General features: G+C 36.5%; 1 protein-coding gene across 2 annotated transcripts in view; it reads right to left on the bottom strand.

Moving 5' to 3' along the window:
• LOC145690308 (L-threonine ammonia-lyase-like) overlaps window positions 1-17,760 on the bottom strand; it is an 81,959-nt gene extending 64,199 nt beyond the window's left edge. The window contains exons 1-2 of one of the 2 annotated variants that reach the window (XM_081765086.1): window positions 17,689-17,760; window positions 4,323-4,362 (exon numbers count right to left, since the gene is read on the bottom strand). In XM_081765086.1, the coding sequence (XP_081621212.1) occupies window positions 4,323-4,346 (24 nt within the window). In that variant the 5' untranslated portion in view covers window positions 4,347-4,362; window positions 17,689-17,760. Of the gene's footprint in view, window positions 1-4,322; window positions 4,363-17,519; window positions 17,668-17,688 lie in introns of those variants that run through there. The other variant, XM_081765085.1, reaches the window with a different exon arrangement.
• Window positions 17,761-21,263: the final 3,503 nt, after the last annotated feature.

Below are 21,263 nucleotides of genomic sequence, written 5' to 3'. Positions count from 1 at the left end.
CCTCTACAGGCACACATTATATTCGATTCGAGTGATGTACTCAAAATTACGTGATCTAACATTCTTTCCGTCCTGTGTCTTAGTTTCACATCGCACGCAGAAAAAAATCAACTTCGAATATGAAAGAAATTCGACAAAGATGTTATGAAGTTGACAAGTTTTGGTTTGGAAGGAGATATAGCACAAAATGCAATTAGTTTTCATAGAATAAAGTAAGTGGAAGATTTACAGACAAAAAAAAAAGTAGGTGCACGCAGTATTCGTTATTTATTTGTTTTAGAAAAGCTATTAACTGCTTAAATTAGATAATCTGAAAATACTTAAGATGAAGTGTGAGATCACCTTCGGCAGAAACTTACACATCGAGTTTAGAGAGCATAAATGTTATATGTCTAATTTTTCTCAACATTGACTATGTTAGCTATTCCGATAGCTTGATACCTGCTATGTCAGTTGCACAAATATCATATGTCCACTGTAAATAGCTCCTTGGTAATACGCAGTGAACAGTTGTCACAATGATCAAACTCTCTGCTCTGTTAGGGCACACTTCTCATAAGTCCGGACATATGATAAATGTCCACAATCTTTATGATAGTATTGACTTATAAAGATGGCATTATCGGAAAAGAGTTGTGTAACTGCAAGTTTATTAGAACTGGTAACAGGTTGCATCAGAGTAAGTAAACAATGGAAAAGTCACCCCTTGCTACGGTAATGCTTCTGAAGGTTGGAAAACCACAGATCCTAAATTCAAGTAGTTCACTGAGCCTTTTACCATGTGGTGGGCAGATATTCATTTGATCGAGTTTGAGAGACCATTTTGTGAGCAATTGCATTCCCCTGTATTACACCTTTACATGTATTAATACAATGTGGAGGCCAAAACAGAAATCAGTTCGTAGCAGCCCTCTTTACATCATCCAGACTCATTCTACATTGGAAACAGTAAACCTAAAATTCATGGAAAGTCGCCACAGTTAATTAGAGGCGGATTCCATTCATGCTACAATGGAGAAACCTCGTAAGCTCCAAGAGAATGTACACTCCAAGAGAATGGGTAATCTTTATTTACATGCTAGTACTCATCCACGAAAGTACGTTGTTCAAAAGCTTGATCCACAATACAAAAGGACTACAGAAGTTTTGCTAGAGAAATCATGAAGAATCGTTTGAGAAATGCAGACGGGCAAATTGCGAGATGACTATTATTAAAATGGATGAGATTTGAGAAAAGAAAGCCTTACATCATGCAGCACAAGTATCGCATCAGGTCAGATGTGGATTTCAAAGCACTCAGCACTCTACCCCGAGGAAGACCAAAGAACATCAAAAACATCAGTGCGATGCAGCTCTATAAGGAACGTATACTCATTGCAGCTAGGAAAGAGGGATTTGATGTCACTTCTTAAACAAAATGTTCTTCAAACGACTAATATGTGTTTCATGAATTCACTACCCTCCAATTCCAGAGTACTTGCTAAAATGCCTTTCCCAGGTGTAGATGACAGTGAAGAAGAAGATGGGTGAATTTTATACTCTATTTTGTGCTTGTGTTGTTTAAACAAGTTTCCTGCACAACACAGTCATAATGATACACAATGTTTCATTAAAAAATAATGATTTTTTTTAGTACTAAACCCCTATGGATTGATCAGTAGATATATGCCCTAATTCAGTACTAATGCTAATGAACACATATCACATGTCCAGTAGTTCTAACTGCTGTTACACATAACATATTCAACTTTAGTAGCATGCATCAAAAATCCAATCACATGTTTAACTTAATCCCCAATGTTGAACTATTTCAGATACAATCCTGATTTTTGCCAATATTTTTCAAACTTCGAAACAGTCTCCTGAAAAATTGAGAAAACTGGACATATTACATTTGTGCTCTCAAGACACGATAATGATAGTTGAAAGAGGTGTTCGACAAAAAATTTGCCTCTCAGTGACATTATTGTATTATCTAAGAGAGTTGCGGAGGATAGTTTGATTAGAAAACAATTTGATAAGAACTAGGACCAGTTTATTTGCTTTTCAAATTGTACGATTGTTATTGTGGAATCTGAATCAAAAAATAACATATTTCAAATGAAATTAAAAGAAAAAAAGTTGTGAAAATAATTTGAGATGATAATGAATATGAAAAGCACTAAAGCAGTAGTGGCTGGAGCTATTGAGAATGTGACAGTATAGAAGACTGAACAAAGTAAATAGAATAAGTGACTAATTTTCAATACCTAGGAAATATTGTTAACAAAAATATGAAATATAAACGATAAATAGAAAGCAATGTGAGAAATTGTGCTATATGTATGTTGGTGTTAACGATGAGAAGCACACTATGTAGCTACTGAACGAAGATTTACGAAAATGACTCAAATGTTGAGAATTATATTACGGAGCAGAAACGTATGACATTACGGTACTTAAAATTCCATTTGATTGACTGGTTTCATGAGCGCTTCACCGATTCGCAGGTGGTTAACTGGTCCCCGACAAGCACTGATCTTAATTCCTATTGAATATATCTGGAATATATGTATACAGAGAAAAAAAACGTATGTGGTGTACATAAAAACGTAAGTTACATGCGTAAATCCTGTAGTTGTTGGACTTAACGTACGACTATAGGTAACATCCGGCAACAAACGTATAAATGAAAACGTGTGTTTCATAATATTTTCCGTATAAGTGTTCCATCTATACCTAATTTCGGCATGAAATAAAGAACTATATATAGGGAGTGTTGCTGGTGGTATGTAACATACGTATATATATGTAATATACGGAAGACTGTTAGATGTCAGCAGGGGCGGATCCAGGACCGACTTCTGGGGGAGCGGTGGGTTGTTATACTGCTACTTTTAAGGGCTCCAAACTTTGGGATGGGTTTTATTTATATATAAAAAATAAGAAAATTTGCTCTTTTGGGGGGGCGATCGCCCCGATCGCCCCCCCTGGATCCGCCCCTGGATGTCAGACATTCTGCAGCGACATGACGTAACATGTAAGCGGAATAAAGGCAGTACGTATGTAGTATATGGATAAAATATGCCCCGTACAGATTTCCGTAGTAAACATATGAATTCAATATATTTGTACAATATACCGCTGTTTGGATAACAGATTTTTCCCAGCGTACCCTGCACTCTGCTTTATAAATCTTCGTGTATTATGGGAGGCTATGCATCGATCATAAGTTAATAGGAGCAGTTAATATGAAAGTGCCTGAAATTACTTTTCAGGATCACTCTAGCATATAAGCAGGCTACAAAAGTGACCTAATAAAAGCACTGTAAAAATAAAATGACACATTGGAGAAATTAAAATATCACTAATTTTGCAGTAATTATGTGATATCTTCAAATAGATAAAAGATAATCGAAATGTGGAACAAGAGCGCACTAGACAACATTATTTTGCATGATGTACTGTTATCACGAGTCACCTAGTAGCTTTCCGTTTGTAGCCATTTAGAAACGCTAAAATAAATGTCGATTTTCTAAATAGCTGGAAATGGAAAGCAGATAAGTGAATCGTGATAACGCATCTCATGTAAAATAATATTGTTTGGGGCGCTCTTGTTCCACATTTCGATTATCTTTTATCTGTTTGAAGATATCACATAATTACTGTAAAATTAGCGGTATTTTAATTTCACAGTGATTAGGGCTCTTAATGTTTAACTATTGCATCTTAAAGGCTGAGAAAGGCGAAGAATAGTTGCAGGTAAGTGATCAAAAAGAATTCGTTTAAGTTTCAATTCAAGGCTATATGAGACATGAACCCACAGTTTAAGTGGAATACGAACCACCGTAATGCGTTCAAATTTTAATGCTCTTTAACGGAAATTAAACTCCAGAGTATGAACACCAAAGACACAAACGCTAGTCACTAGCTCAGCAGGATGTGTATATGAAAGAATTGGTAAAGTATGAATGTAAAGGAAGAAACGTTAGAAACTCAGGGAAAACTCAAGATGTTGTTTAGCATAAACTTGAAAGTCTGAGGTGATCGAACCAGAAATAAATTGTACTATCACTCACTCATGATTCGCTTTTTCTTTTTCTTTCTTTCTTTTCTTTTTTTCTTTTTTTCTTTTTTCTTTTTTTTTGACGAAAAGAAAATTCAGGAGAATATAATTTGTCTGACCGAAAATAAACGATTTGGAATTTAAAACTGAAAGTTCCGTTCAAATCCCATATAACCTACTGAATACAAAGTAGAATTAGATATCTACCACCTAAAAATTTTTTTTCTGCTTGAGATGGCTTAAAAAAACAAGTTAACAAGTGTTTCAGTCAACTCACCGGCACCACCTGCCCCGGTTGCATTTTGACCAGTGATCGTCTAAAATTAAGAAAGAACAACCTACGTTAGCAACCAATCAGACAGTACATAAAAGTGCATAAATACAGTAAAACTATATTTAAAAATAAAAAACTACTTTGAAAAGTATAAAAAAAGTATTTTTCATTACTTTTCCGTTTTTAATTTTATTACAATGATTATCAATAAATTTCAACAGGAAATTATTCTTAGACTTCAATAATATAAAGAAAATAATGTCTAAGGGGTCGTCCACATATTACGTAATGCGGCGAAGGGAGCAGGGGTTCAACCTTGCTTTACGAAGTGTGACAAGGGCGGAGGAGGGGGTTTATGTCTTCGTTACGTAACGCAATTTTTGCTGTAATTTCTATTTTTATTCTCAGGTTTACATGCAAATTTTAAACAAATAATTTTATTCAGTTCTTTTCTTTTGTATAAATAAATAAATATTTCTATTGTTTAAGAAAATTGTGAACATATAGCCTATATAAACTGAATCATAAAAAGGGATTTAAAGACACTGACGAATCGTACAGGTATAACAATACAATAAAATTCCGTTTTCTGGTTATCGCAACGGAACGAGCCACGATTTGCAGAACAAAATAAGATATTAAAAACTTAATTCCTCAGATATTCATCTCGTACTTTTTTTTTATTTTTTTAATTTTTGGATTTGAATATTTCTGGTGAAGTTGTGTTTATTCACATTCTGGGATTGATTTAGGACAAGAAGAGTTTGAAAAGGGATAAACTGAAAGACTCTCGAAAGCTTGTTCACAAATGAGATGTCGCTACTCCTTTACGTGTGCAGCGACTTTGAATCTGTAGTCGACGAGGCAGATAACTTCTTTGCATCGTCAACAGAGGAAGAGAACTTCTTTGCATCGTCGACACTGGCGATCTTGAAATACACGAAGCAATCTGAATAAAAAAAAAAGTCTGTCAGTTCTTTAGATTCTGTTTCGCCTGAATCTTCCAGCGCTAATTGTTCCTTTGCCAATCATCGGTAACATAAAAAGATGAGTGTGATCTCTAGGAAAACGACAGTATGGAATTTCGAAGAATGAAGACTAGTTAATTAAATAACCTTATGAGTTTAACCCTCGTAGCCCCAAGGGGGGGTGCACGTGCACCCCAACTTCAATTTTTTATGCAGGATTCCTTTGTGTGTTTTAGCAGAAATGTATGCATTTAGGACATTGCTTTTGTAAGTGTCACGTTTCTTTGAGAAAACTTTCAGAACATTTCAGCAAATAATTAGACGTGGAATATTTAGTTTTGTTAGTGGGGTGCAGCTGCACCCCCCGTTGGTGCTTAACGTTTGTTGTTTTTATTTCTTCACTTTTGAGATTTCTGAGTTGCAAACACTGATTGCAGTGCTAATTTTGTGAACGGTATTATATAGTAACGCTTGGCGATAGTGTTTTTTCCACTTTTATCTGAGTTGTTTTAACCATAGATGTCACTGCTGTGTAATGTTTTTTTTTTTTTTTGTCTTTTGCCGCTTTTGACGAAATGGTATTCTTTCAAAATCGAAAACGAAGCCCGGTTGCTTCAATTTCTCGTTCGTCGGGACGTAGTCTCACAGAAAATGAAATCGTGAGATACCTTGACGACAAGGACTACGACGATCCAGTGTTTGCACTTTCAGAGTCAGATACTGAAGAAGACTATTTGCAAAGTGAAGAAGAATGTGCTGACATGCTTTGTGGATCATCTACTGACAGTGAAGGTGAAAATACAGCCCATATTAGCAGTTTCATGACAGCAAAATCTGGTGAGAAGTGGTTCAGGGAGCCGCTTACACAGAGAAGATATAAAGCGCATAACGTATTACACCAGACACGTGGCCTTACACAACACAGTGCTTCCGTGACTCAAATGGACGAATCATTCAAGCTTTTTATTTCAGATCAAATTATTGATATTATTGTGATTGAGACAAACAGAAAGGCAGTTTCAGTATTTGATAAATGGAACGAACATCACCCTGAAAACATTCGTACCTGGCAACCAACAGAGAGGACAGAAATAATGGCTTACATTGGTTTGTTGATTACTGCAGGAGCTTTGAAAGCTAACAAAGAAGCAGTCAAAATGTTGTGGACGAGTGATCTTGCATATTGTCTACCGATATTTCCAGCGACAATGTCAAAGAACAGATTTGTAGCTTTGACATGTTTCCTTCGATTTGACAATTTAGAAACAAGGGAAGAACGACGAGCTGTAGACAAAACAGCTCCCGTAAAGCACTTTTTTGAAATATTTGCTGAGAATTGCAGGAAAAACATGAATCCGGAACCACATCTGTGTGTTGATGAACAACTTGTAGGATTTAGGGGAAAGGCTCCGTTTAGAGTGTATATGAAGAATAAGCCAGATAAATATGGCCTAAAACACTGGGTGCTTGCTGAGAACAAAATCCCGTATGTACACAATATACAACTTTATGCTGGGAAGATAGCAGACAAGGCAGAGAAAGATCAAGGGAAACGAGCAGTTCTAGACCTTGTAATCCATCTGCAAGGTGGTTATGGCATAACAACAGATAATTTCTTCACAAGCAAGCAATTGGCCGATGCCTTATTGGAGAAGAACCTCACATTGTGTGGGACCATAAGAAAAAACAAAACTGACATTCCGTCGGAGTCTTTACCAAACACACGACGAGAAATATACTCAAGTGTATTTGGTTTCACTGAGAAACATACACTTGTGTCGTATGTACCAGCCAAGAATCGAGCTGTTGTTCTTCTATCAACGGAACATCACGACGCAAAGATATCTGAAGGTTTAGAAAGGAAGCCCGAAATAATCCTCCATTACAATAATACAAAGGGAGGCGTCGATAGAATCGACAAAATGTGCAAAGTATTTTCTACCAAAAGGAAAACCAAGCCTATGACAATATTCTCCAATATGTTAGATATTGGCGCTACAAATGCTTTCGCAGTTTGGGTGACAAAATTCCCCGAGTGGGAATTACAGAGAAAGGACAGGCCTCAAATTGAAAAACGGAAACAAAATTCTGTGGGTTTCCATTCACAGTGTTGAGCTTCATGAAATACTTGGATCCAACTGTTCGACTAAAGAGGTCTGGAGAAGAGGAAATTCCAAGAAGGTCTGCTTCCCAGGGGAGATGTCACTTGTGCCCGAGAAAGAAAGACAGAAAAGTTCGCACAACATGTACAAAATGTATAAAGTTTGTTTGCACAGAACACAGTACTGTGGTATCGAAAAAAACTTGCAACATATGTAAGGAGGGTGAAGAAAGATGTACGTAATTCTTCAGAAAGACAACCAACTTTTTTGACTCAAATTATAAGTTGTTTTCATTACTTGTGTATTATATTTAAGGACATATGTGTATTTTTACCAATCAAGGGACATTTTGGCAAACTCTGAATTCAATCAAGTTAGAAGGAAAGCTACATCATTGTATTGGTATTGATATTCGAGGTGAATAAATGGTGAAACAGTCAATATTTTCTTCGGTTTCTTTTTCTGTGTACAAGGGTCAAATTTATAGTATTGTGTATTAGCCCTTGTACAAATGAATCACAGGAGAAAATTGTATTGTTTGCCTTTGTATAAAACGAAACACAGAAAAAATATATTGACCATTTTACCAAGTTATTCAACGACCCGAAAGATCCAAGAGAGTAAGTACGCATTATAATACAATAGATGACAAGGTTTTATGACAAGTTTTTCGGAGAATATAATTACCTAAATACAAAAAAGACATACTAAATGTTAAATGATTGTGTTTGTTAATTCCAAATAAAAATATGGGCATATGTCGGACTGAAGGGGGAAATAATTTTTTGCCAAAACTGGTTATTTTTTAAAGCAAATATTGGCTAATTTTTGTTAGATTTCGTTAGTTGAGGTTATTTATGTTAGCATTGAGTAGATTAGGTTAGTTAAGGTAAGATTAGGCTAAGTTTCTTTTACCAAAGACATTTTTCACCATTGATATTCGCAACGAAATATGTACGTATTTTGAAGTCCTAAGTTATTTTTAATTACATATAAGAATTTCCGAATTGTGTTTTCAACAATTGTACTTCACAAATTACTCACAAATTAATTACCCTTTCATGATATGAACGCATTATTTCTGTAAACATTGTTTTCTACTAGTTTTGGCCCCCTTCTGTCCGACATAACCCAAAATATGAAGCTTGGACACTGCGTTAAAAAATAAATAAATATTTTAATATGGGGTGCGCTTGCACCCCACCTTGGTGCTTAACGTAATTTTTTAACCTTGGGGCTACGAGGGTTAAAATATTATTACTTCACTACCATTTCTAATACTTTGATTTGTTGGCGAAAAACACTACAGATATATTAAGAATACAAGCATTTTGTAATAAAAATTTATTGTAATAACCCCCAAAATAAGCAAAATTGGCGAAAAAACAAAAATCAAAAAGTGTTACGTAACAAAGGGGGGAGGGGTTCGGCCTTCCGTTACGCAATGTGACAAGGGATTGAAGGGGGTAAACACTGGACAAAAATAGCGTTACGTAATATGTGGACGGCCCCTAACAAGAAAAAAATTCTCGTTAATCACCGTTGTTTTTAATTTGTATTTTCTATTTGTTTTCTTTAATGGATCGTAATATTAGCTTTACTTTTCCTTAATTTTCTCTCAAGATTTTTAGCCCAACTACATAAAGCTAAAACTGTTAATTCTAATGGCTGTTTCCTAATATTGCGATAATGGCACCATCAACTAACATCTTGAGAATTTAACAAACACCTTCATATGACGTTAGGATTTACAGACTACAGTAAATATCCGCAGTAATCCTGGAGGGAAAATGCTACAAATTTAATATTTCGAGAGAAAATAAAATGTGACATAAATTATGCATAAGTGGTTAAGAAAAAACGAAGTATAGTCCGCGAGGAAGAGCAAAATCCTGGACTTGGATGTTGCGATTTGGGAAGAACGCTTCTTTTGAATGAAAGAACAATCAAGAAATGAACAGTGAAGTAACCAAAGGGGGTGTCAAGTTCTCTTTATTTGCCGCCATTTTGAAGAATGTCTATAGATGGAAGTGCACCGAGTTTATTTATACATTTTTCTGTGTTTTATCGGCATCTATCAGAGGCGCACCAACAAACTTTTGTTGCGAGGGGCCCAAACTTTGGGGCTGGGCTCGAATACTACAAGCCATTATGTTTATGTAGTATGAGGCCCGTATTCACGGGGAGCATGGGGATCAGGTTCCCTAAAAATTTTGCAAATGAACAATAATGAACGGTAGGGTTGCAAATGAACAAAAGTACGGGGGGCGATCCAACCATATGTTTTTGGGCTGCCTACGGTCCTGTGTAGTATTGAACGGTTATTATTCTGCAACCAAAAAATGATAAGTAATTGTAATATATTTCCATGTTGGGGAGACCGGGGCACGTTTTCTATAGGGGCACATTTTCCAACTGGCTTTAGTTCTGAAAGGATGCGGTAGATCGCTCCTGCGGGTGGACTGGCTGAAGCAGCAATGCTTGAGACGCCATCTATGCAAGTTTCAGTTGAGTAGCTGTATAGACGTAGGCAGGAGATCTTGTAAAATGATTTTTTCGAAAATGAGTAAAGTAGCAGGCCTGCATTAAAACTTAATATAAATGTATTAGTGTTAAACGTGCTGCTTTGACATTGCATGTACTAAAGATCGTGTTCTTCCTTTATGTAATGATGTGTTTGTTTTTCAAATAATATACACCATTACTTGTCAAGGTTATGTTGAAGTTCAAAAATGGCTATGAGGCAGGTTTACCAACAACATACGGGACACGTATTCCAATATTTTTTCGCTCTCAGTCAGTTTCTCTAATTTTAGTAGGACTATAAAAAATTCATGTAGGGCCTACTGTGTCAAGAAATCACCGAAATAACAATGTATGGTATATACAAAATACATAGGCATGCAGCCAGGGGAACGTAAAAAATGTTAATGTTATTCTATGCTGACATTTTTTTTTTTTTGCAAAAATGACGTCCGAACAACCCCCTCGAAATATCGAAGCAGCTGTGGCCCTATCCCTCCTCCAAAAAACAATACTGAATACGTGCTTGCCATTCGCCATATAGTCTATTGTGTAAAAAAAAAAAAAAAAAAAAAAAAAAAAAAAACTTTAATCGAGTGATGAAGATGATGAAGATTCTTTATGCATTTATTGCTCTGAACCTTTCCCCAGCTCTCAGGCAAAGGAGAAGTGGATGTGGTACACAAAATGCAACAACTGTGCACACGAAAACTGTACAAAAGGAGATGTTGTATTTTTTGTTCGCGTTCATTGTGACTCAATGATGACTTTTGTTAACTTGTTGATTAGACCTACCATAATCTCACTTCTCTATACTGTCTAAGCAATAAACAAAAGGTACATTTTCAGTAAAAGCAACGATTTATTGCCTGTGTTTTAGCATGTGAAGTAGTTGGAACACTTGCCCTTGTATAGTTTTAGTACGTTGGCCAACTAGCCCCGCATACGGGGCACATTTTCCTACATCCCGTGACCACACTTAACCATTGGTTGTGAAACTCATTATTCATTTTGTGAAAAAATACCTGTTCCACTTCGTTCATAAACGTATATGGAAGAAAATGATATCCTGTTTACCTTTAAATAGGTTTCAGATAAAATACCACACATGCAATTAAAAAAAAAAGTTGACAAATGTGCCCCGATCTCCCCTATATTTACAGAAAAAATGATAATACTAGATTGTTTTATAAAGAGTACAGATGAAGTGTAAGATCAAATTTTCAAGCTACATCAATCATTTTCCTGGTTAACAAGTAGAGTTTTATTCAGAAAGTGTACAAATGTATGTTTGAGTTACCAGAAGGAAGGGAGGGGTTCTTGAATCGGTGAACCGCCATGGGTGCACCTCTAGCATCCATGACCTTAAGCCCGTTACGTATGAGGGATGACGTCCCTTGACGAGCCCTGTCCCTGTCCAAGGAAAAGCGAAGGAAGAAAGGAAGTGAGCGGCTTGGAAGCTGTATGTTAGGTATTATCCCAGCATTTGCCTGGTATGAATAAGGAAATCCCAGGGACAACCTCACTTAGGATGTCTGGCCTGAGAAAGCTGTTATACCTTTACGACCCACCATTAATTGAACCCAGGACAACTCACACCAAAGGCGAGAACGTCAGAAGTACACTGAGAAAACAAGGAAGATGAAGATGTGTCCATACTTTCAAAACGTTTCAAAACAAGAAAGTTTGAATGAGTGTTATCTTTCCTCGTAACACATTATTTATTATGGGTGGAAACACTTCCGGTAATTCAAATTTTATTAGAAAATTCATACGCCCATAAAACCACATTCAGTGAAAAAATTACAGTAAATGTAATTTGTTGTTTGTTACTTGGTATAAATGTTAGAGCGAGGAACGCTGTGCTCATAGCAAAAACATGGGAACTATTATTATTATTGCTTCTCAATGTCATTAATTTAGACATCTTATCATATATGCAAGGTGTGAGGCACAGTAAATTATAATATGGATGTACGTGTCTAATACACAAGATTTTGAATGAGCTCCGACCTTTGTATTTAGGAAACAAAAGACGACGGTTCACTGGTGAATAACTATTATCAAGATCAAGGGGTTGTGTTTAGTATAGTAGTTAAGATGTTAGTTACTCAAAGTATGTATTGAAGTAATATCGTGATGGTGTTTCTATTTCTGCGTTCTTTCGCTCAAACTGCAAAATTAACACTGACTCTGTGTCAAAAAAGTAACACCGGAACCAGTGGCGTATTTAGAGGGGTGGCTATCGGGCTTAATCCCCCGAAATAAATTTGTTATGCAAAACTTCATTAAAATTTACCGGACCCAAAAGGAAAATGTAAGTGCTTGTTCATGTGTTGTGTATAACCGCCCCCCCCCCCCCGAAACAAAATTCTAAATACGCCATTGATCGGACCTGTGTTAACTGCAACATCTGATCCTTTGTGTTGAAGTAACACGCAAAAATGGTAATCATGGTGCAACTACTATTCTGTGTTACAATTAAGTTGTAAGAACATCACTTTTTGCTGTATACATTAGCGTAGGGTAGACATAAGCAAAGAATAAGGTGGCGTAGAGAAGGTTATCGAAAGGTGATTAACATAGCATGCAGAGAGAAAGTATCTACACATAACACATATAGACATAAAATAGCGTAGAGAGTAGTGAAAAGTAAAGTAGCGTAGGAAGTAGTGAAAAGTAACAGAGAATAGAAGAGTATCGTGGTAAAATATAGAGTAAGTTGGAATACAACAGAGAGTGAAGTTATATTGATTAGTGTGTAACAGGGCAAAATAACATTGCTTGGATTACAGTGGACTAGAATAAAATAGATTAGTATGGATTAGGTTACGTAAGGTTTGGTTTGTATCACGTCAGTTGCCTAAAGTTTGTCGTAAGCACAAAATATTTGTTACATACTTTCTACTTTCCTTTTGAAGCTATACATTTCACCCTAAACTTTGATGACCTATTCTTTACCAGCGGCAACTTATCCACTCACTGACTAGATTTTCTGGTGAACACGGGATGAACTTGTACAAGGTACTTACTACAATTAGTTTTACATCTAATCCGGTTTAGGACAGGGCAGAACTGCGGATGGAGTCCGTACGAACAGGCGCGTTAACGATGGTGAGTATGTGCGTAAACGAAAATATCTGTTAGCAGTAGACTTGATATCCTTGTATTTTGTGTTCTATTGGTTCCTTGTTATTATAGTAAGAGGGCTAACATGATATGTTGTTCCTGTCTCACATGTGGTGTTACCACTCTTCAATAATAAGGTAACAATATTACATATAACACAAAGAAATGCAATCGCCACGTATACTGACTGGATTTAATGTTTTACCGCCCCTAGCCTGAAAGATTTTTGACGCGCCTCATATGATGTACAAAATTTAATTTAAAAAACAATGTCTGCTAAAACAAAGTAAAAAGGGTCACGTGAATCATACGTTTGTGAATAATTGGGCTTGTATTTATAAAAAAGAACTAAGAGTATCTAAATTATTTCCACTAGCTAATTATGCAACTCGTAATTCTTTAATGTCTTGAGGGTTGCATAGTAGCGTTACGCAAAACGTACATTTATGAATGAATGAGATATGGATAGCCACCGCTAAACTCACTGTTGCCGGATTATTTAACGGATTGACTCCATTAACAAACTCAGTCGAGATAAACGTTATAGGTATCTACCCAGATAGCAGAAACAGCTTGTCACAAGCATGATATAAGGTTGTCGTGACAAGGATATAAGCTTGTTCCAAGCTTGTTATGACAAGTCTGTAAGCGTATATCAATGCTGATTCAAGCAACGAAGTTGACAGGCGACAAGCATATTGTAGGCTTATACTGTAAGATTGTTTCAAGCTTGTCAGCTGAAGCTTATTTCAAACTTGTTACGTAAAGCATGCTACAGGCTTGTGATCTCAAGTCTATTTCAAACTTGGTATGGAATGCTTGCTACAGGCTTGTTGCCTAAAGTCTATTTCCAACTTGGAACATAATGCTTGCTACAGGCTTGTCTCCTCAAGCTTAATTCAAGCTTTCCATTTCAAGCGTAGCACATGCTTGATACGTCTCGTTTATTGCAAGCTTCTCATTAAACCTTGATACAAATTTCTTTCTGCACGTGAGAAAATGATTCAATTGGTTGGCATCATATATAATGTTTGATTTGAAGGTTAGTATAATATTCAATGTGTAAGTTACATAAATGATGGTGTGTATTCTTTTGCCATCTGAGGGTGTTTGGATATTGCCAGCACTTTATTGGCATTCTTTTAAATATATATAGGGGAAACCTACCATACTTACTATTAATAGTAAACATAGTAGTAAGCTATGGTTTCTGCAATATTTTTTAAAAGAATGTCAATAAAGTGGTGGCAATATCAAACACCCTCAGATAGTAAAAGAATACTCACCATCATTTATGTAACTTACACATTAAACATTATACTAACCTTCACATGAAAAATTATACATGGCGCCAACCAGTTGAATCATTTTCTCACGTGCAGAAAGAAATTTGTGTCAAGCTTTACTGAGAAGCTTGCAATAAACGAGCCATATCAAGCATGTGCTACGCTTGAAATGGAAAGCTTGAAATAATAAATTGTAATCGACACTATATGGCAAAAGAATTAAATTGTAATAGACTGGATGGCCCAAATCTTACGATTTGAATTGGCCTGTGAAATATGAAGTAATAGTCAAAGAGGGCCAGATAAAATATGTATTGGCCTGGTCCTGAAACGTACCACACCGTGCCTTTCGCGAGAAATCAAGCGCCAAATCTCTTAGACTACTCACCAATCCTACAGATGGCTCCAATTTCTAAACAATCGACAAACGTCAAACGCTTTGAACCAAGCTTGAAATAGGCTTAGTAGAAAGTTGATAAATTCAAGCTTCTTTTCAAGTTAAAAACAAGCTAAAATAAACATCGATTGTCGCTTGTCGCATCAACTGAACATTGCTAAGCCAAAATCAAGGGAAAGCGACTCTTGATTTAAGCTTACGTGCTATCTGGGTATTGCAAAACAGTATTCCAAAATTCGCTTTCATTCAGGAGTTAATCGTATAGACTAAAATTTTACTTAATTCGAACCATCAATGATTTCAGCTAATAAAGTCGTTAATGGATGTATTACTTGGAGCACGTTTACCCAGACCCAGGCCTAGTGGTAAATCCAGCCTTGTACACCAGCATTGTAAACTTTACTATTTTGACAATCGGTTCTAGCAAATTGGTTGAATGACACCACTGCTTTTAAGTGTGAAAAATAAATGCGCTAAACCTACAAGAGCCTTAATTTCCTACGAGTGTCAGAACAAAATATAACAGAAAAATTAAGAATTATTTCAATTAGAATTATTACCGAGTCCTGTTTCTATACGTGGGACCCAATACAAAGTTAATGTAGCCTAACCGAAAATAACCTAACCTAGCCTAACCTAATCTAATCTAATGTACTCTAACCTAACCAACCTAATCTAATTTAATATAACCTAACCTAACCTGAAGCAACAAAAATACAGAAAATATACCAAGAAAGTAAGAAATTGTAACTCAAAAAGTTCTCCCCCCCCAATTCCAAAAAAATTAATATTCCCCCAATTCCTCATATATTACAACGCTGGTGTGGCACTTCCTGTGTAGGTAGAAGTGCACTTTCTGCTTTATTCTTATGTAGATATGTTGTCGATTTAATATGGGTGGTAACGAAGATTGCAGATTAGCTATAAGTAGCTTTAAATTTAATTTTAAAAAATACAAAAGACGATGCGTAATAAAATTTGACGGCTGGAAGCCATGTCAATTGTTTACATTGTAGTGAGTGTTTGCGCGCGCATGTAGCGGAAATTGTATTTCTGGAATGCGGCGAAACACTTAAACTGTAGTAAGTAGTTCGTTGCTTCATGCAGAAAATTATAATGCATTGATTACTTTTCGTTGAATTTTCAAATATTAAATGGTAGTGCGTGTTGTGAAGTATGAGATTCTTATTTCATTAAAATGATTTTTAAAGTGTAATTGTATTCAGTGCTTGGAGTGGCCTTGTCGTATGTATATGTGGCCACTGACCGAGCTTATCAGTGTATTAACCCGAAGTGTGTTAAGTAGGAGAGAACATTCAAGATCTACACCTAGAAGATTGAAATTTTGTACAGTCAGTCCACCAAGTACTATTTATTAGATTTTTTGGATCTCTGCGTTAGCACAAGGTGGATCCAGAGGGGCAAAAAGGTAAATGAAAGGGAGTTCATTTACGACGTTTTGTACGACGAGTAGGTGTGGTAAATTGAGATCGAAAATTGCACGCTTGATTGATGTGCGTATTCCAGTTTGTGACGGGTGCGAAATCGCTGAGTGCTATAGCATTGTGGAGGTCGATAGACTATACCTACATACAATGTGAGGTAAATTAAGCATTGTAATACTGAGTGTAGGGTAAGGTTGCTTTAGTATAAGTAGTAGTAGTAGTAGGAACGGGTTAGAAGCCACGCAGGGGTTGGTTGGGTTCTGTTCTCAACAGAAGTAGTAGTAGTAGTAGGAACGGGTTAGAAGCCCCGCAGGGGTTGGTTGGGTTCTGTTCTCGACATAAGTAGTAGTAGTAGTAGTGGGAACGGGTTAAAGCCCCGCAGGGATTGGTTGGGTTCTGTTTTCGACATAAGTAGTAATAGTAGTAGGAGGAGGAGGAGCAGTAGTAGTAGTAGCATCAGCAGTAGCAGCAGTAGTAGTAGCAGTATTAGTAGCAGTAGTAGTAGTAGAAACGGGTTAGAAGCCCCGCAGGGGTTGGTTGGGTTCTGTTCTCGACATAAGTAGTAGTAGTAGTAGGAGGAGGAGGAGGAAGAAGAGGAGGAGGAGGATCAGTAGTAGTAATAGCAGCAATAGTAGTAGTAGCAGCAGTAGTAGTAGTAGTACTAATAGCAGCAGCAGCAGCAGTAGTAGTAGTAATAGTAGTAGGAACGGGTTGGAAGTCCCGCAGGGGTTGGTTGGGTTCTGTTCTCGACATAAGTATAAGTAGTAGTAGTAGTAGTAGTAGTAGTAGTAAAATAGTAGTAGTAGTAGTAGAAGTAGTAGTAGTAGTAGCAGCAGCAGTAACAGTAGTAATAGTAGTAGGAGGAGGAGGAGTAGGAGTAGGAGTAGTAGTAGTAGTAGTAGTAGTAGTATGATTATGATTATGTTTGTATGGAGATTCCATATCGTGCTATTTGTGTTCTTGGTTCTTTATTTTGTGGGAGGGGTACATTGTTGATTACCAACATGTCATGTTACCTCTTTTTCATAATAAGGTACCGATAATACACATACTACAACGATATGGGACCTCCACATACGCTAGAATGGCCACACCAGCGTTGTAAATAATTACCCCAAAAATATGCCTATGGTTATGTTGAATATAATTTCATTTCAAGTGGTAGAGCCTATATTAGATAAGCTTAGTAATTATATCTGTTCTTATATTGAATAAAATAAACTACTCCATTCCTTTCATATATTTAATAAAGAATGTAAGCTAACTTTAGTAATAGGACGCATTAGTCTAAACATTACACATTCACACACATACACAAAAGATGTTTTAAAATAGTGCCTATTACCTTACCTGTGTACAAAAGATGTTCTTTGACTCATGAATATTGGAAGCCAAACTACAAATATTAAAATCAAGTCACACACAGATTATTTATTCATTAGAAATCTTAGGATAAGCAACTTTTATTAAATATCTAGGAGCATGTGAATGCATATTCAATATTTTTTTTAAAAATTACCTGAGAATTAAGTTGTGATTTTCTTTCTAACTTTTGGCCTAAACGACAAAAGAAAACCGATATTGTTGTTTAGTTTTTAAAAAATGCCCAGATGGTGCAGATTAAGAATATGGGGGAGGGTCAATTATTGAATGAAATATAGGTAGTATCTGTTAATTCATAAATAAAGAATAATATTTAAGGAACTTGAAAGCGACAAACCGCTAACTCATGTAAAGCGTAGTGCTACAAATCTCTAAACATTGCAAAAATGATATGAAATACTTCAGTACAACGTTGCACAATTATGCCCTTTAGGCTAAGGAAGACGACTTTTAAGGCAAGTGAATGATAATGGAAGAATTCAGGGAATGAGAAAAACGAGGAAATGGGACAATCCCGAGAAAACCCACGTGAACGATGTTCTCCACTGTAAACTTAATTGACCGCAGATCGAATTAGGAATCTCATGCACTAGAGATAAGCTCTTTACTGCTCAGACACCGTGTCCCTTCTCAAACCATTGCAAGGACTAAGGGAGGTTAAAAAGGGACTTAATATGAAAGAGAACTGTAGAAGATTCTGTTTACGGACAGCGGAGTTGTTCTGCAAAGTATTCAAAATCTGTATTTTATGTTTGCCAGTGTATTGTTACTAGTGTAAAATCATTAGTAGTCCTATACAAACTTGTATAGGACTACTAGTAGTCCTAGTCCTATACAACAGTCCTATACAACATTGTACTCTATCCTATCCTAGCATCCTACTATACTAACCTAACGTACCCTACTCTGGTCCACTCCATCTTAGTCCAAGTTGGTATGTTTTTCTTTCTTTTTCTGTGAATAATCGTTTTCATGACATATCAGTAGGCTGGCATATTATTAATCCTTACGCAGTTATTAGCTCATGTGCCAAAAAAATAGCAATCTAGAACATATTAAAATAATTTTATAAAGTGGCCTCATATTGTAAAACTGTACCGGAATAATAAAAATGTTAATTAGGCATCGTTTATCACAAATTTGGAATTGTTTATCAGAATTTAATGGTGATTTCATTCATAAATACTAATGCTGACACCTCTCGTAATTTGTCATGATTTCATGGTATATAGAATTGTACAACTTTTCAGTTTAAAAAATTTTACGTTTGTATTATAAGACAAGTACTTTTGAGAAATAGTCCTCTAAAAGGCCTCTAGTTTGAGAAATAGGTCCTTTTGCACGCGAGAGGGTATTAGTGCCCAAAATCTCAGAGTATATGAACTACAGTGAGTCAGCCTTAGCTTCATTTGAAAGATGACAATTGAAGCTAGCAGATGTAAACACAAAAGTGTTCGAATTCTTATAATCAAACATAAGGCTTTGTGCCGTGAAGATGACTGAAGTTTCCGCAAAAAACTGCGCTATATTTTACTATTTTATTTCGATAAAGACTCAAATTCTCCTCAGGGCCATGAAGAAATTTGTGCTCTTTATGGACAAGATATATTATCAAAAGCAAAAGCCAGAAGGTCGTTCAGTCCTTTTCGTTCTGGAAATTTCGTTTTCCAAAATGTTTCTTACAGTAGGCTGTTAATCACAGCAACAGTGGAGGATATTCTGGCAAAGGTAGAACAAGACCGTCATATGAACAGTCATAACATCGTCAATGACCTACACATCCATATTATTGTTAAACCACTTTAGAAAAATGGCTACAAGAAGAGGCTCGACCTTTCGTTGCTACATGATTCAAAAACATTAACTCGATCGAATTTTTATCTGCGAATCTCTACTAAAACGTAACGAACTCGGGTCATTCTTGAAACAGTTAATGACGAGTGATGAAAAGTGGATAACCTACGACAAGAATGAGCAGAAAATATTATAGTGAAAGCGAGAAGAAGCTCCACAGTCTGTGGCAAAGTCCACAATAATGACTAGGAAAGTTATGTTTTGTGTTTGGTGGGATTGGAAGGGCTTCCTGCATCAAGAGCTGCTGCCGCCAGGCTGAACTACACATTCGGATCTGTACTGTCGACAATTAACGAAAGTGCACCTAACAATTCAAAAGAAACGTCCAGAAATGGTCGGCAGAAAGTGGGTCGTATACCACGCTGACAACGCCAGGACATATATATCTTCAACAATCCGTCAGAAATTGACACACTTGGATGGGAAGTTTCAATTCATCCACCATATAACATGAACCTGGAACCATGAGATTATCATTTTTTTTCTGTTTTGCACGACTCTTTGAATGGTGTTGTTATTTAGTTCCGAAAGAGGCCTTGAAAAAGATGAATCACTTTTTTTTTTTACAGAAACAAAAGAGGTTAAATAGTAATGGGATTTTGTTTGCCGCAGGCCAGTAGCCAGCCCAAAAATGTAAGGGGGACTCGGCTGAAGCTAGGGGGGCCCAATCCAACCATATTATAGTTCATCATCATATTATAGTTTATTTGCAAGCCTACCGTGAAAATTTTAGGGAGGGTCTGCTAAAATTTAGGGGGGCCGGCCCCCCTAGACCCCAATACGGGCCTGGTTTGCCGCAAAATGTGAAAAGGTAATCGAACAAAATGGTGCATATCTGGTTTCACAATGTTACTTTCAAATGACAATACATATCTTTTAAATTGTAATCTCGAAAGGTTCAATACTTTCTAGACAACCTGATATTCTTATATATCGAAATTTCTTCTGACTATCAGTTCATGTACTAGGATTTTAAATGAAACGAACTATTTGCAGAACAGTTGTCAAACTATCAGAGGCCTAGAGGCTAGGCCTCTATTTGAATACTTGGTGTTCTTCTCACAGTCAGTAGTAGGCATGTTGCTACTAACTTAAAAACAGGGCATTTCTAAATGATTTTCAGCATTTTAATCTAGTATGACTTCTCTTGTATATACAACACAGAAAGAAACATTTCTTAAAAAAAAGGGTAACTCAAACAGTGTTTTCTATTCTTAACAGGTTGTGCTTTTTAACTCTGCCGTAGCACGGCACTAGTTGTACAAAATGGCGACCATTCCTTCGATGTCTTGGAATTGGAAGATCTAACTCAGTAATTGGAGAACAACCTGCTTATAAATGGAAGTAAGAATGTAATTCCAATTGGATAACAACATCTAAGAGTAGTACTAACAATTTAAAAACAAGGAAGTCCTCTTCAATATCAAGAGCCCCCGAAGACCGGGGATATCAGATGGCCAAGTGGAACAAGTCAGTGTAAATTTCGTTCGTAGTCCCGGGAAAACTGTAAGGCGGGCGATCCAAGATTTAGCAATTTCCACAATGACTGTATGGAGGGTTGAACCCGTACCATATACTGTACAACCAGTCGTTCTTTCAGATAAGTGTTCCAGGGGGGTACACTTAGTATTCCTGGGGTGCACTGCTGGTACTATTCTATTTATTATTATATTATAGACGTATTATTTTGGTCTTCTCCGGGGGCACTCTCAGAGCTCCGGGGGGGGGGGGCAGTGCCCACAAAAAAAAAAAAAACATGTCTGGAAGAAACACTGTGTACAACTGTTAAAGGACCTAAAGCCTGAAGATAACGTGAGCCATGCCAATTTCTGTGGAAAAATGCTGGACATGTAATAT

This window comes from Thermobia domestica, chromosome 7, assembly GCF_964235325.1.
Source record: "Thermobia domestica chromosome 7, izTheDome1.hap1.1, whole genome shotgun sequence".
NCBI lineage: Eukaryota > Metazoa > Arthropoda > Insecta > Zygentoma > Lepismatidae > Thermobia > Thermobia domestica.
This window is presented reverse-complemented; position numbering and strand designations above follow the sequence as displayed.